The 16,560-nt window shown below is 40.0% G+C and overlaps 1 protein-coding gene across 10 annotated transcripts in view; it reads left to right on the top strand.

The window, feature by feature from the left end:
- ADAMTSL1 (ADAMTS like 1) overlaps positions 1–16,560 on the top strand; it is a 639,880-nt gene that overhangs the window by 601,467 nt on the left and 21,853 nt on the right. For all 10 annotated transcript variants that reach the window (XR_002104654.1, XM_019554877.1, XM_019554882.1 and 7 more), the window contains 2 exons: positions 5,209–5,388; positions 6,842–6,976. Coding sequence is in view for 9 of the 10 variants with exons in the window: in XM_019554877.1 (XP_019410422.1) it covers positions 5,209–5,388; positions 6,842–6,976 (315 nt within the window). In the remaining variant the exon portion in view is untranslated. The remainder of the gene's footprint in view (positions 1–5,208; positions 5,389–6,841; positions 6,977–16,560) is intronic.

Genomic DNA, 16,560 nt, shown 5'->3' with positions numbered 1-16,560 from the left:
AAATGGTTGTGGGAGCGCTTGAAGTAAAGCTCTTTGAATGAGCTTTGTTCTAGTGCCCTCACCGCCATTTTGAAGTGCAAGAATGCTGATACATGAGACACAATGGTGCTTTAATTAGAGTGGCTCTCGGATCCACTCTAACTCAAGCACCAGCCCTTCACCCCGGTACATATATAAAACTGCCCATGGGTTTTAAGCAATGCGTAATGCACATTGGCCTATTTTACTGTGCATTAACTAAATAGCAAGTTTTTTTCAGTGCATTAAATGTGCATCAGTGTACATTAAAGTAGGTTAATCTGCATTAAAGGTCACATGTAGACATGCCACATATGACTTGATACCTACTCCACTGTGGCTGAGGTATGTTTAAAAGAGATGCTAGGGGCTTGTAGCCAGTCCCAGGCTCCCCTACTATTGAGCCTAAGGGAAACAACTCCTATCCACTAAACAACCTACATGTGGCAGTGATTCTCAGAAAGTAGATTTTTAGTCCATTGGTATTCAACCACTTTTTTTGTGGTTAAATCTGCAGATTCAGGAATGGTGGACTCACATTTTCCCCCAAAATGAATTGGGGATGCATTTTAGCTCATGTAGATGTTAGTGTGAAGCTTTCTACAGTGAGCCATTGGATCAGATCCTGTACATACATGTTTTGACTGCATTTACATGGCAGGCATTTGGATGTCTAATGTCATGTCTGCACTAACAAAAGTGCATGCTGCCCACTCTCTCCTTCTCTGTGCATACCAAACCCTTGCACTGGACATCGTAGTCCTCTTAAAATGGATCAGAGCACATGCCAAGAAGGATACTCAGTACATGCTTAGGGCTGTACTAAAATAGTTGTGCTGCCCAGTTTGCAGGCTCTGGCATGAGTAGAGTGGGAGTGAGTGAATGGGGAGATTGCTTCTAGGCTGTGTTCCTGGACTTGCTACAGAGGCAGTAGAGACACGCTCTAAATGGGTGTGGCTATGATTAGAAACAGTGCTGGATGCCAAAAGGTGCCCAGTTTTAACAATCTGATCCATTGTCCCTGATGTTTTTGAAAGAAAAACTTGAAACGTCAATATTTCCCACCCTAGGCAGATCTAGAAGTGGGTCATGCTTTTTTTTCCCCCTGCAATTCTAAAAGTAAAGGGGGGGGGTGGCACATAGCCCCCCCCCCCCCAGACTATGGTAGCGCTGTACCCCTCCCTGGATACACCTTTAGCTTTCACAAACATCCTCTGTCTCTCTTCTGTGTGTGTTTATACTTCTAAAGTCCTCCACCTCTTCCTTAAAATTATCCCAGTTTGTCATTCAGACTCTACAGGGTTTGGTATGGGGAAGAGGGTGTGTCCTGATTTTTCTGTTTAAGCCATGTCTGTTCCTGTTCACAAGCATCAGACTGCCACACCATAAGCAAAAGTATTTAGTACTATTACAGAATATTATGGCCTTGGAAACTGGTAGGACCCAGCTTACTTTGCTGCATTCCAGAGAACATACACATCATAAAGCTAAAGCACAGTTATCACGCTGCTTGTCACTTACACCAGCCTTTCTGTACTAAGAAAACTAACTCCACTAAAAGGTAGGGGTTGATAGCTATTTCCAGTTAGCTACTGAAGAGAAATGGAGAGAAGGGAGGGCTTTCTGGGTTATAACTACTGTTTGGAAATATTCTCTAACTGTAGGGCAAGTATTCCTCATGTGATGCCTCCAACAACAGAGACGTTCATAACAACAAAAGAAACTTGCTTCCAAAGGGTAATTCATGAAGCCTGTGTTCTCACTAGGATAAATTCTTGTGGTTTATGAAAGCTAATGCAATGGTACTGGTTTACACAAACAGAATATCTGACCCTACAACTTTATTTTCAGACTGCTTTCTCCTTCTTTGTTTTGGAAAATACTGCACTACAGCTTCTTATAGGAGGCACTGGCTTTCTGCTTGCTTTTCTCATCCATTAATTTTTTATTATTATTTCATTTTTTAAAAGTTAGCATTCTCTCCTTATTGTAAACCTACATTTACCTTGTTTCCATTATACCCTTGCGGACAGCCATCTGGCAAAAACCTAGAGCTAGGGCTGACTGAAAGGCTCTTGCTCCCCCTAGTGTCAGTCGGAAGAATAGTTTTACTCACATTTGCACCTGCATCTTTATATTGGTGTTTTTGAAGTGCTTGCCAGCCTGCTGTGACCTTGGTTTCATTACCCATTTCATTAGACTAAACCTGTATAAGCCACTCGTGTGAGAAGGATACACTGACATGTACATTTCTTCTCATCCTCCCCCATCCAATTTGTGGGGCACAGCTGTAACATTTGGTTTAGATTCATTTGTTTACCCTGGAAGCTTTAGATTAAAGAGGGAAGGAAGAATAGCCCTTCTGTGCAGGTCATCAGAGAAGTGCTTTTGCAGATGTGCTGTTTTGTAGCAAATGCAGCCACAGATTGAACAACAGCAGGGTGAACCAAATCCTTCAGTCTTGTTACTCGAGCAAAACTTCCTTTGATGGGAATGGGAGTTTTACCAGAGTAAAGGAAGTGTAAGCATTTAAGGGTTTGGCCCTATCTGAACAGACAGTAGCTGCCTGCAAAGACGTGAACTAATCTGGATGTCTAATGTTGGTGTAGCTTCTTATGAGTCATAGTTTCTGGAGCCCTGTGATGAAAGAATCTCACCTCCTAAAAAGTAAATATTTAACTTTTAGAATTGCAGGGAAAAAAGCATGACCCAAGTGCATACAAGTTTAGAACCAAGAAAGAAAGAAAAATATTGTGAATTTTTTCTCTTTTTAAATCATCTCACCGTTTTAAGTTGATCACATAATTCTCTGAGGTCTCTCACGCATGATTTTTTCAGTGCTTGGCACCAGCACTGGAGTTAATGTGAAGATATGACTTGTAAGCTGCCTGCAGTCATACAGCTTTCAGGGAGAAAATGTCTACTATGGGGTGATCATGCCTGTATTAGAACAGAACTCAAAGGTGGTTGCTGGACCAGCCATTCTTTACTGCTCTCAAGGACTTCAACAAATTGAAAGAGTCTCCATTCTCTCTTCTTCTCCTGCCAGATCCAAGCCTTTTGACTCCCCAGTTTTGCAAGGGATATACAATAAACCTGCAGCCTTGAATAAATTGGACTTGGAGTTGTTCTTTATCCAGTGAGGGTGTGGCTTTTCCTGGGAACTTCACCTTGGTATTTCGTGGAGAGTTGGAAAAAGTTTTAACTGCCACCAGAATGAGATGTGTTTTAAAGAATAGGAACCAGCTGAAAACTAGCCCTCAAGGTTAGGAAAGAGGCCAAAACACTCTCATTGTAAAATAATTAATTTATGGGTAACACAAAATTATCAATCAGTCATAGGAAGGATAGAAAAGCATGACAGAGTATTGTCTGTACCTTAAATGATATCTGATAGTACAAGAAACGTGGATTCAGACTGTATGTGTGTGAAGCCCCTGACTTTCATGCAGCCCCATACCAAAGTAGGGAATGTGCTACTTGCCTCATATGCCATCCTCCACAACAGATTAAATCCTCTGCCCCCCCCCCACCTACAGAGCCACAATCCTGTCAAAAGTGTGCCCTCTTGCATCCCACCAAAGTTACAAAGTGGTGCAGAGGATGGAAAACTGCAAGAATGCTCTGATAGTTCAGAGGGAAATCAGCTGTCTGTCAAGTTCTGGCTGCTCGATACTGCTGGTATAGCGCTTACTGGCTGAGTAAAAATCTTGGAATCAGCTAGTTGCTGAGAATTGCCTAACCACAACAGATGAATGGGCTGTTTATTCTCCGTGCCCATTTTTATTCTCCATGCCCACATGGTCTTTCTCTGATTAGCAAGGAAACTGCCAATTGTAATGGGGTTCTTTTCACATGAGCTGCTATCAGCTGGCAATGAAATACCTGATCTGGGCTGGCTTGGGCCAGTGATTTAGAGGCAAAAATCTTAATATTTGAACTGTCTAATGAAGAAAACTGATAAACCAGTGATGCCAGATGAGGCAGTTGCTTGATTATTTGTTGTACAAAATGGGAAAACAGACAAGCAAACTTCAAACCCTGCTTAAATTCTTCAGTGCTATCCTTGCCAGTTTCATTGGGGTAGAATGGAACATAGGGAGTTTGATCTTTCACTCTGCAAAAGTAACTAGTTTTTCTAAACTACTGGAAATCTTCACATAGACTTTACATTTTTCCAGCTGTATTCAGCCATTAACTTGCAAGAAAGCTCTGTTGTTCTGAACAGTCAGAAACAGGCAGTTCTCATTTAGGTAACAGTCCCTAGGAAGAGACTCTTCAGCCTGAGCCAAACGACCACCAACCCAGCAGTTCTCAAGCTGGTGGTCCATGGAATGCTTGCTGCTGATCCTCAGACAGCTGTCTGATTTCATGATGCTAGTTCCTGCTCTGTGCTGTCTGCTTCTAGCTCACCTCAGAGTGTGTTCCTGGTAGTGTTTTGCTCTGGAAGCAACTGCTACTAGAATAGCTGTATATGAACATGTGTGTGGCCACAAAACAGTTGCTCTATTCAGATGTGTGCCATGCTATGAAAAATGTGGGGAACTTCTGGATCAGGTTAGCAAGTTACTGAAATTTGAGTCAAACATATGGATATCTGAATTATTCCATAGCAAAACGCAGCTCCAGTAGATAAACTGCTTAAACTGATTTATCCTTTCCTTCTCTGTCTGCACAGTATTGTGCAGTGCAGAATAGCCTACAGTGGCATTTCTTAGAAACCTTTGAATGAAAATGAGAGTCCTCCATTTTGGAGTTGCCGGGGGATATGATGTATCCTGCATAGATAGATTGCCCTCATGTTAGACTGTGACATGAAACAAACCTACGTAAGAGGGCATGCCTCTTCCTTCTGATGAGTTGGACCAAAAAGCATTGTTTTTTCTTGGGATTTCACATGATGCTGTTTGCTTCTAGTCAGATGGTAAGTGTTGGTGGAAAAGCCACTTTCAAAAAAGTATGTGGCCTTTGTTTGCATTCTCAAGTAGCTCTAGGAAATGTAAAGAGAGATGAAGTAAAAAAAAAATTACCAAACTCTCTTGAATATTAAAAATTGTTGGGCTACAAGTAGGGTACAAAAGCTTGATATGATTATTCTATGCCAAATGCTTTGTCTGTCCCTAATGGAAATATTGTCATCCAGCATCTTATACCTTTCCCCCTGCTCCACCCTTGCCACTACCTTTCCAGGTGTACCTGAAGTAGAAGTTGCTTGGCTTAAGGATCAGATCCAGCTGGGCCCTCCACACCATCTACATGATGGATCACTGCTGATTGCAGATGCATCTTTATCTGATCAGGGATCCTACTCTTGCAAGGCAGTCAATCTTCATGGGGAAGTGACTGAGAGTACGCAGCTGATGATTCTTGGTAAGCCACAGGAATGCATGTTGCCTTGGAAGGACTTCTTGTCCTTACTTTTGCTGGTGTTACAGGATTAACATCACCTGCAACCCCACAGACTTCTAACTATGCTGAACTAATCAGGGAGCATAAGGGAGGAAAGAGTGACTAAGCATCTTTATTCTCTGCAGAAGGAATATATTCCAATTGTATTTGCAGCACAGGCCATCAAACCAGGAACAAGAGCTTGGGGAAGAAAAAAACTTTTATCAGGGAAAAAAAAATAATACTAATTTTTCATTCTTGCACATTTAGATTTTATGGCCAAGCAAAGAACTGTCAAACATGCACCCAACGGGCACTCCAAAAAGGAAGGTAGTAGCTCTCTGCCCTGTATACCACACCACTTCTGAGAAGCAGCCACTCTTATAAATCACTAAGTGACACTGACCAATTTCACACCTCACTAACGGATGCATAAACCCTGTGCAATTTTACAAAACAGTAAAAGTGTACTTTGTTTTGGGTTTCATTGTAGCAGGCTGAAAGTTTAGCTGGGTGAGTTTGGAAAGACATGGTCAGGCCCCAAGCACAGGTGGAAGAGTTACACAGGGCCAGATAATGTAAATGCTACTGTATGCCTAGTAATTAAGTATGCATGTTTTGTAACTGTACATACATTGTTGCAACAATGCATTTACAAAGTATCTGTCACAGATGTCAGTTTTCATGCTTTAGCATATTGCCTCCTTTGATTCACAGCTAAGACTGAACTTTCAAGGCAAGTCTAGGCACTGTGGATGCTGCTGCTTTAGAAACACATTTTAAAGCTGAACATTCTCAAAATCTTAAGGGCAGTGCCCTTCTAGTGTTCACATGGAATACCAGTGACTTCAGACCAACCCTAAAAACTAAGTCTAAAAACTATATTCATATATTTAAAAAAGAAAACCTCCCAGATCATAATTCCCATTTGGTTTCAGAGCAAATAGGTCCCAGAAAAAGATCACTTTTTTGTTAAAGATGCAAAATTACTCCCAGTGCTTCAGGATCATTTGTAGGCAACCCATTTTTCAGTTGCTCAAGAAAAAGAAATAGTGGAAACAACTCTGGGTCACCAGATATCACCTGTGTATTAACAGTAGCTATGCTGTGTGAGTTTACCATTTGTTCTGAGTGACTGTATTTGCTAGAGAACAACATCTGCTGCTGTGCCTTGTCACAAGAATCAAGGATGGCAGAGTAGCCTTAAAGAATTTCTTGGCTATTGTTGGCTTATGCCTGACATTAGATATTATTTTAATTGCATCTGTACTGCTGCACCTACCTGGTACATCAGGCACCCACACCACTTGGTACACATCCTTTGAAATGTTGCTGTTTCAAAACAATGAAAAATAGGAGGGATGGTTTCTAATGTCCTTGAGTGCTTCCCTGTTATAGCCTTGCTCGTCATCTCCATCTCTCAATTTATTTCCAGACCCCCCACGACCCCTCCTTCATTTAGAAGACTTGACAACAATGCTTTTAGTCACAGAGCCAGGTGTTACTTCAGTGATGACCTCTCCTTCAGGAACAAGACTGACTCTAAACCCTGGGAGTTCTGTCCTCATAGGTAAGTGTGGATCCTTACAACTTGAATAGAAAGAGAGAGACAGAGACACAGAAAGAGAGAAAAGGAGAGGCAGGGAATATGTCAAGTTCAGATCCAGCCATTCATCTGAGAGGTGTTGAGATCTGGGAAGCTGATTCAGCCCATTATAGATTGGGGTCCATTTGAAAATTTTTGCTCTGGACTCTCAGGCTCAGGTTTGAAATGTTAGCAATTGTTAACAAGCCATGTTTATGGTTACTGTTATGCTGGAAAGCCCCAGAAATTATTAGGGCTTCTTGGTGCTGGACATTCTAGTAAGAAATCATTCCAGCTCTCTAAGGAGATTACAGTCCAGGCAAGATGCAGCCAATACATGACAACAGTATACTCAGAGCACTGACAGACAGAAAATATACTCAGTGCCTGATAGAAATGGTCTTGTGCTTTCATTTTGGACAGGTATGCTGAAAGTTATAGACTTAGATTAGTAACAGTGTTCCTCATTTCCGCTCCTTATTCCTGCTCTTTACATTGGAGAACATGACTAGAAATTAAAAGCATCTCCTGAAAGCCACACTCTGAACCAGTGGTTTTCAACCTTTTTTTTTATTGGTGGACCCCTAAAAATATTGAATGGAGGTGCAGAACCCTTTCAATTGTAAGTGTGGGTATTCACGTACTTTGATTGATCATGGTCATCTTTTGCAGACCCCTTAAACATAGTCTGTAGACCCCCAGGAGTCCATGGACCACAGGTTGAAAACCTGTCTGTAGATAAGCTGAATTTTAACTGAGCGGGACTTTGAACCTCAAATGATGTCTGTTAAAGTAGAGGGGTTGTTATTAAAAACATATCATGTGCCATTCCTCTTTAACCAAGATACAGTAGTGTCTTCTGATCTAAGGGCAGGAAAATACCACGGTTACTACGTGTACTTGATGCAGTGAATTTGAATACTTTGGCTTGTAGGCACACTGGAGTCTAAAGATGCAATGCAGATAAAAGGTGATTATCTGTAAGCCATGGGGGTAAGAGAGAGTACAAGAAGAATGAACATATTTCCAACACTTTTAAAATAGCAAGATGATCCTTGGCATCTCTTTCATTATTTAAATACTTCCTTGCAGATTAGTTGCTTCTGTTGCATGGAAAAAAAATGTGAAAAGATTTGATAAATGATTCCCTCAGGCTTCAACCCACCAGCCCCACATGTTTTTTTCAGATCAGGAGAAATACAATAATCCTGATGTATGGCAATGGTTTCAAACATATTACACACCTGAGGATAAAAACAGTGAAAGAAGGAGCAGCACTGCAATGCACACTGCACATAATAAAATTAATGTTTTGGATTGCATTTATAAGGCAGCTTCAGAAAGGGATGCTGCAGCTTTTTAGAATGAAGCAAAGCAAATGAATTTAAAGAGAGACTGAAGCACAAGAAACATGTAAAAGAACTGGGATCTTAAACAAGAGCCATAAATCTAGCCACTATTTACAACTATAAGAATTTTAGCTATTACCTTAAAAAAGAGAAAAACCGAAAGAAAAGTTAAATATTTCATTATGTGTAGTGAAGATACCTAGTTGGTGGCCTCACACTGGTAGCTGCTTTTTCTGTCTGTGCCTTATGTATTTGAATTCACTCTACATGCAACATTTTGGTGCTACTGTTCTGAGTGAATGAATTTAATTTAAATCTGGGAGGGTAATGCTGACCCTAGATAATGTTCACAGACTATTGCTTTGAATAGCTAAAAGTTCAAGGAGAGGATGGGCCAATTAGTAGGACAGTAGCCAACCCTCAGGAGATCTGGGTTTCATTCCCTGCTGTGTCACAGATTGCCTGTATAACCTTGAATAATTCACTGTCTTTCTGTGTGCCTCCTTCTCCCATCTACAAAATAGGGTCAGTACTACTTGGCAACTTCACAATGCTGTGGAGAATCTATATCAAAATAATGCAAGATTTTGAGTTACAGTGGTAACGGTAGGATAGACAGAATGTCCAGCTGTCATAAAATGCTATCTCATACAACTGGGATCTGCTCTTCATCTTCAGCTTGAGATTGAAAATCTTCAACAGGGTCCTGAATATGATCAATATATGTTCAATACAGTGAGCTTGAAAATAACAGACTCCGTAAATGTAGGAGATACCGAACAATAACATTAAAGTTGGATGGTAAAGCGTGCTTGTTATGAGCTGAAAAATACAGTCAACTGTAAAAAAAGGAAATCCTACTGTTCCATATGTATTGTTCTCTCCCCTGGTGACTCCCATATCAAATTTGCTCAGTTCACAAGTCACAACAAGATTTTACTAACTGCCAGCTCTGCAAGCACAGTCTTGGAAAACGAACTCCTTTCTACTTCTATACTGTATCCCTAATGACTGTAGATTCAGAACTTAGCTGCCAATTTTACTGTTGGTTCAGGAAACGGAAGAGCTAGCTTAGAATAAAACTTTGTAAGTTGTTTGGTTCTGATACTGGTACTGGTGTGGGGGGCAAGATAATTATTTTCCTTACTTAACAAAACAGAATTTGCCTGAAAGATACAACAGGCCCAGTTTTCCCACAACAGTATCTCACATGCTTTTGCCATTAGTGTCACAAATATGCTATGTAGAAAGAAAAGAACCCAGAAGGAGGAATTGCCACATGTACAAAACTAGCCACTTTTGTAGCTATAACCACCATTTACAGACACATTTTCTTGAAACTTTGTGATTTCAAGAATATAACAGCCTAAGTTACGTAAATTGAGATCTAGATTTGGAGGAACTCAGCATTTAGAGGTGATTTACATCTAGTAGTTGGGCTTATGTTTATTTCTTGTAACTTCTCCTTTGTAAATTTGGGATATATCTGAATTTCATGATAAAGAAAGGATAAGGTTATTTGTGTAACCTTTTGTAAATATAAGGTTATTTGGTCTAATAAAAGATATCATATCTATCTATCATATCTAACTGATCTATTATTCTAATAAAAACATGTAGTTATGGTGAAGGACACACAGAAAGAAAAATAACAACAACACAAAGCAATGTTTGCTGCAGCATAATATGTTTCTAAATTTTCTTTTTTGCTACCCCTAACTTGTTGCTAGTGTCAGCAGATAACTATGCTGCCTGGCTGTAGACAGCTCAGAAAATAACTTTCTCTATTCAGTTCTGCTAAAGGAGTTCAGGCTAGATTTGTGGCACAACAGTTTTGGTTAAAGTCTTTCCTACTCAAGTGAGGCACCTAATGACACTAGTGTAACAAAACAGTCCACAACATCTATATGAGGTTAACAAACTCCTTTTTTTCATCACTCGGGGGTGTTGATTGTAGCCATGTTGGTCTAAGGACTTAGACAAACAAGAAAACATTGGTCTAATAAAATATTGGTCTAATAAAACAGTAGGTTTAATAAAATATATCACATTTGCCCAAATAACCCTGTCTGCCTATGTCCTTAAACCAATGTGGCTGTAACCAACACTCCCCTCCCCCTCCCAACTAAGCGATGAAGAAAAGGAGTTGGTTAGCATCTCTCTCCCCGCAGAGAGGTAATTCTGATGCCTTTACTGCAAGTGTAAGCTCCCAGTGACTACTACATCATTTTTCTTCAACAATGATGACAAAGTCGGAAACAGACAGAAGCCACGTGCAGGCGCAGAACCCACAACCTACTGTTCGAGGGAAGATGGGCAACAGACAAACTGGCTTAATGACACCACTAGGCTATAAAAAGCCCAGCTCCTTCTGAAAGCCTCCTATTGTGGCCTATTATGTCTCTCATTCCTGTCTGTCCCATGTCACAACTTCAACTAGAGAGGCTGATGCATGGTTTTCTTAGCACCTATAGCTTGGTGGACAATACCCATGCCTGGGCCCGGGGGGTCTTGGGTTTAGTCTCTGTTTCCCACAGCTCATTTTGCATTTTACTTGCACTGTCTTTGGCTAAAAATAAAAATTTTGACCTATGACATGTTGTTTTCTGAAGAAACTGTCACTGGACTACACAGTCAGTTACCTCTTTACATTTGCTCATTTAGGCCCCGTCAATCTTCTGCTCCCATCTAGTTCCAGATTGGCAAAGCTTGAGAAGGATAAGTGTTGCCAAGATGCACTTTGCATTTTACATTGTGACATTATTTGATAAATGGATAGGCTTCATCCTGGATGCAGAAATCGGGATCTTGCACTTCCGAAATCACGATTGGGGGAACTATCATTCTTTTGGCTCCTGCTACAAGTCAAAACATCTTCCAGCCTTGTTGAATGCCGTAGCATTACTACAGGATAAACAGAAGAGAACTTTCAGCTGGCCTTTCCAATACTGCAGGATTTCTGACCTTTAGTCTGTAGAACTTCTCCACTAGATTCTTTGAAAAACCATACACCATCCTGTGTAGGGACCAAAGCTGGTTCACTGCTGCCAGAACACCTCATTAGCCAGACAGAAGTTACACTGCAGCTTCTTTAGGAACACACATCACAATTATTTGCCTTGCTTCTTCAGAAATTTCTGGCCTGCTGGTGTCTCAGGACACAGCAGGCTTATATCAGCTTAATAAATGCAGAAAGGTCTTCACACTTCCACAGCAGCTGTGACCATTCACAGTCCCCTCTGATAATCATTTCTGAGCGATCACTCCTTCCTATGAGTTACTGTTGCTGCCTCACAGGGTAGCTACTTTGAATATTGATTCTTCTTCATCCCATTTTTACAAATATGTGTCTATATGATGGGTGTCATGATGATGGAACAGAGATAAACTGAGAATATTTATTTTCAGTCTCTGCTATTCAGTGAACAGTACAAACATATGCAAGTGAGCTGGTAATTCAGCATCCAGTTCCATCATCTGAGATTTTAGTTTCTGTATTTGTACTTGTTAATTTGTTTTAGTCTGACTCTTCATAATTTTGAAGGGCATGTCTTAGTGTCTAACATTTTTATTTTCAGAATTATTTATATAAAATATTTAATTTCCCAAGAGTTAGAAACCTCTTTGGTCTCTTAATGGGCCCAGCCTATGGTTGTACATTTTGAGAATATTTTTAACAAGACTTGAGGCAGGAAACTTGTCTAAATCTACACTTTTAAACTACCATCTTAATTTATGTCACTATGTATGTTGTTGTGATTTCAGATAACAACAACATGATGGGTGGCATTGTGTAGCTAGCTGCTATAGGTGTTTGAGGACTGTTTAAAACCCATGTCATTTATTTAATAGAATGGATTTTAACTGCTTCTTTGGAACTGTATTTTTTTTATTTCAGAATACCTGGATTTTTTTATTGTTATCACTGGCTTATATGAAGAACTTCTCAATACACAGCTTTACTCTGTTAATATGAATCCATGCTAACTCTGGGTATTTTTTCATATCGTTAAGGAAAAATTATACTTGCATTCACACAGCTTGTTTCTTTTGAGGATCTCAAGGCTTCCAGTACTCCCATAAAAGCTTTATTTCCCCCATGTTATGAAGGGGGAGAGAAATTACATGACTTGCCCAGGGTCACACAGCAATTATATTAGCTTAAATTAATATCTGTTGTTAAAGTGAAAACTATTTCCCCAAGTAGATACAGCCTAAAATTTGTTCATAAAAGTTCCACCACTTCAGGTAGTTTTTTATAATAGTTTTAAAACCTTTATGTGGATGATCTTAAAAAAAATCAGAGCAGTTTAGTGTAGCTGCATATTAAACTGCTTAGTTAAAACTCTCCAACAGGACAGAGAATTAAAGCAATGTGTCTTAAGGTTAACCTGGTCATTTTCACAACTATCTCAGAGAAAGAAGAGAACAACTTTAGTCAATATAGCATTTTTTCCATGTACTAGATCCTAATCTCAGTTGTATCAGTGTAAATCCAGAGAAGTCCACTGAGGACAGCTGCATTATTCTGAATTTATACCAATGGAATTAATGTCAGCCTCAGGCTCACACATATTTAAAATGCCCAAATGATTTATTTCAACTTTAGTTTAAGTCCATTAAGAAAGATGAACCTCAGCCTAAACCCTCATACACTATATTTCAGTCCCACATGATGGGGTTTTAGCTCCTGAAATATAGAGGAATTATAATAGAAATGATGACGTAATTGAAATATTTCAATGTTGTCTGATGAAGATATAACTTTGAACCCTTACTGTTTTTACAACATGTATCATTGTCACATTTTTTCCTGGAGAAAAATCAAATGCATTTAAGAGCAAGGTATTATTTTTCATCTTTCCTTGGGTACTAAGTCTGTCTCCTACTCACCTCCTTCACTTGCAGACCTTTGTGCATTTGAAGTGACAGCCAGTGATCTTCCTCTCATTGTTTGGTTAGTTGCCTACCTGTGAAATGAAGTGTTAGAGAGATGATTTCTGAATAGCAAGGTTGAGTGGATTTTGCAGTAAATGCTTTCAGGTGCCATGCAACACAAAGTTACTAACCAGCTGGAATTTTTGCTGCTTTCAAATTCAGACTTTTCTATAAAGTAGCTCTAAAGCATGCATATCTCTTTGTTAGCTATATTGCTCTATGATTGGTGGCAATGGACTGAAGCTATGTATTTATACTAGAGAAACACAAGAGAGGGGTCTGAAATGACTCCAGACGGTCCATCACAACTCCACCCTGGACTCTGAGATTGCTGGAATCTCAATCCAAATTTAGCAGAAACATAATCCAGTGAGTAGAGCATTGAGCTGGGACTGGAGACCTGAGTTTGCTGTGTGAACTTTAGCAAGATGCAGCACTCTGTGGTTGTATGTGGAGATAATGATACATAGTTTCCTTTGTAATATTTTAGGATTAAAGGCTGAAGGTTAATAAACAGAGGGTTAGAAGCCTCTAAGCCCAAATTGGAACACCATTATCCTTATCTAAACTTTGCATTTGAGGCCCATAGGTAAAAAATACAAGAAATATCAGCTGAGGACTAGCATGATGTCAATACACACCTGTAAAGGCTCTTTGTTAGACAGGCACAAGAAGCTAAGGACAATCCTGGGGGTTTTTTTATTTCCAATTATGTTTGACAACAGCCTGCTTGTCCTTGATATTCCCACCACTGCTTTCCATAGAATTCTGTTAGCTTATTGTAACAGACTTCTAAAAGGAGCTCTGCATTTCCTTGCAATGACAAATGACATCCCAGGCTTAGCTGGCTTGCATCTTTATTCATTTGCTTCTGTCCTTCCGGGCTATAAATGATGTTATGACATAAGTCATTATGTCTGCTGTTTGATTTGTTCTTTAGCTTTATCAGTACTGCTCCAGATTCTACCTTTTGTTGCAGCTGTGGAATGGGTTTATCCTGCTGTAACCAAGGGCAGAATTTAGTCTGCAGTGTTAATTTATTCATTCCTTTCATGTAATTATTGGCAATGTGATAGAACATTGGTGTTCCCTTGGTTGAGCTCTTATTACTACTATCAAAATATGAACTTCCCTCCACGCCCATCACCAAAATGGTATAATTTATATTAGACATTCATTTGCATCTCCAAAAGGAGACTGTGCACATCTGTGAATCATACTCTGGCTTTGAGTCAATTCAAAGTCACAGTGGGCCTGGGAAGCAGGCCTGAAGGCAATATTTTCTTTCACTGGTTAAGAAGGGCTGATAGAGAAGGGCCTTTAGCTGCCAGAGTTCCCATTAGGCAGGCAACATTCCCAAATGCTGCTTCTCCTCATAAGAGTCATGACGTACTAAAGCCCATTAATAACTACAGTGTCTGGAAGTAAAACCAGTTTCTCTTTTGTATACTGTTCATCCCTTCCTATTGCAGGTGTTGAGCATTGTAAGGATAAAATAGCAAATACTCATCTGTTGGGAGGAAATAGAACATAGGTGTTGGTAATCTGCATTAAATGGTATTAATATTATTCCTGGGAGGAGAAGGAGAAAGGGATGTTATGAGAGAAGATATTTTATTACAGTCTTGTTCTTGCTTAATTTGTGTAACACATTATCCAGTAGTTTATGCCTATGTACAAGTGGGATATGTATAGGGTATGTCACCTGTGAAGAGTGATTGATGTTCAGATCACTCACACAAATGGGAAATATCCATTACATTGAAGTCTCATAAGGCCTAAGTAAGGTTTTTTCAGTAGACATGGAAAAATTTAATAATTATTCATTGGTAACACATATTGAAAGTATTGGATTCTGATTTTTTCCCCCTGTTGTTGGCTACTAGCTATTCCCATATGCTACTATTTTATATTTATGTTTGGAAAAAAATAAAATTCAGTAATGAGAAGAGCAATAATAAATATTTTAAAAAAACAGAAGTTGCATATAGAGCTCAACTGGAGATGGTTGTTAATATCAGCTGTTTCATATTTGCTTTTTAACCTATGGATGTTGATTTTGCAAATACATGCAATCAATCCACAGCATCTCCTTGTCTGTTATCATGTTTATATGTTAAAGTTTGAGATGCCCCTCTGCAATTACTGCAGAGAAAAACCTGTCTAGAAATTAGCAAATTACAAGAGGGAGCAGTAGCCACTCATAATTAAGATTGCCCAACGTTTCCCACGTTATTTTTAGTTGTGGTTAACTTTAGCAAAATTTAACCATTTGGACTAAAATCTTCCATGTCAGTTTTCTGCCTTGGACTGGTTCAGTTATTGATTTTTAAAAAAAAGGCCAGGGAAAAATGCATCTGTGTTTAAAAAGGATATGTGGAATAAGACAAAATAAAGATGAGAGAGAGGTTGCTAGGAATCAGCAGAAAACTTACAAGAAATGGATTAAAGGACAGATCAGGAAGATAAAATTGCCAGAACAAAATCTGTGGTGCCAAGGATATTGTTTAAATAATGAAAGTTTTATAAAACAGATTATATATTAGGGCTGTATGAAGCTTCAGTTGCTGATTCGATTTGGTGGCGATTCGGCCCGATTTGGCAGCCGAATCTCCGAATCCAGATTGAATCAGGTGACCCATCAATCTCCAATTTGATTCAGCGAGATTTGGAGAAATTTGATGACTCAGACATAGACACAGCTTTATATGGTTTTTTTCTACATACCTCAAGGTACAGGCATCTTGTGAACTCTGAGATGCTAGGGTGGATGGAGCATCCCACAGGAGCACCAGGGGTGGGGCCAGAGCACTTGGCAGTGGATCCAGAAGTGGACCAGAAGCACTTCCAGTCCACTTCTGGGTCTGCCGTGGAGTGCACGGCCGCTGCCTGTCCCCCAGCTCAGTGAGTGGTGCCTCCTGGGTCTGGGGGGGCACCTGACCCCCCCCAAGGCCAATCGCTGAGTGTGGGGGTGTCCCCCTCATGCTTGGCAGCAGACCTGGAAGTGGACCAGAAGTACTTCCAGTTGACTTCCAGGTCCACCACCAAGCACGCGGAAGTGGGGGGGCATGCTCCTGTGGGACACTCGCTCTGACCCACCATCTCAGCATTCATAAGCCATGCCTGGTATCTCAATGTATGTAGAAATAACATATAAAGCTGTGTCTATGGCTGAATCACTGATTCACCAAATCAGAATCGAATTGGGACAGTGATCCAAATCAGCAAATTGAAACACTGTCCCCTGAATTGGGCCAAATCCAAGTCCCACTACACAAACCA

Source organism: Crocodylus porosus, unplaced genomic scaffold, assembly GCF_001723895.1.
Source record: "Crocodylus porosus isolate Cpor-Errol unplaced genomic scaffold, CroPor_comp1, whole genome shotgun sequence".
Taxonomy (NCBI): domain Eukaryota; kingdom Metazoa; phylum Chordata; order Crocodylia; family Crocodylidae; genus Crocodylus; species Crocodylus porosus.
Note: the sequence above shows the minus strand (reverse complement) of the source record. Positions and strands in the feature narration are given on the sequence as shown.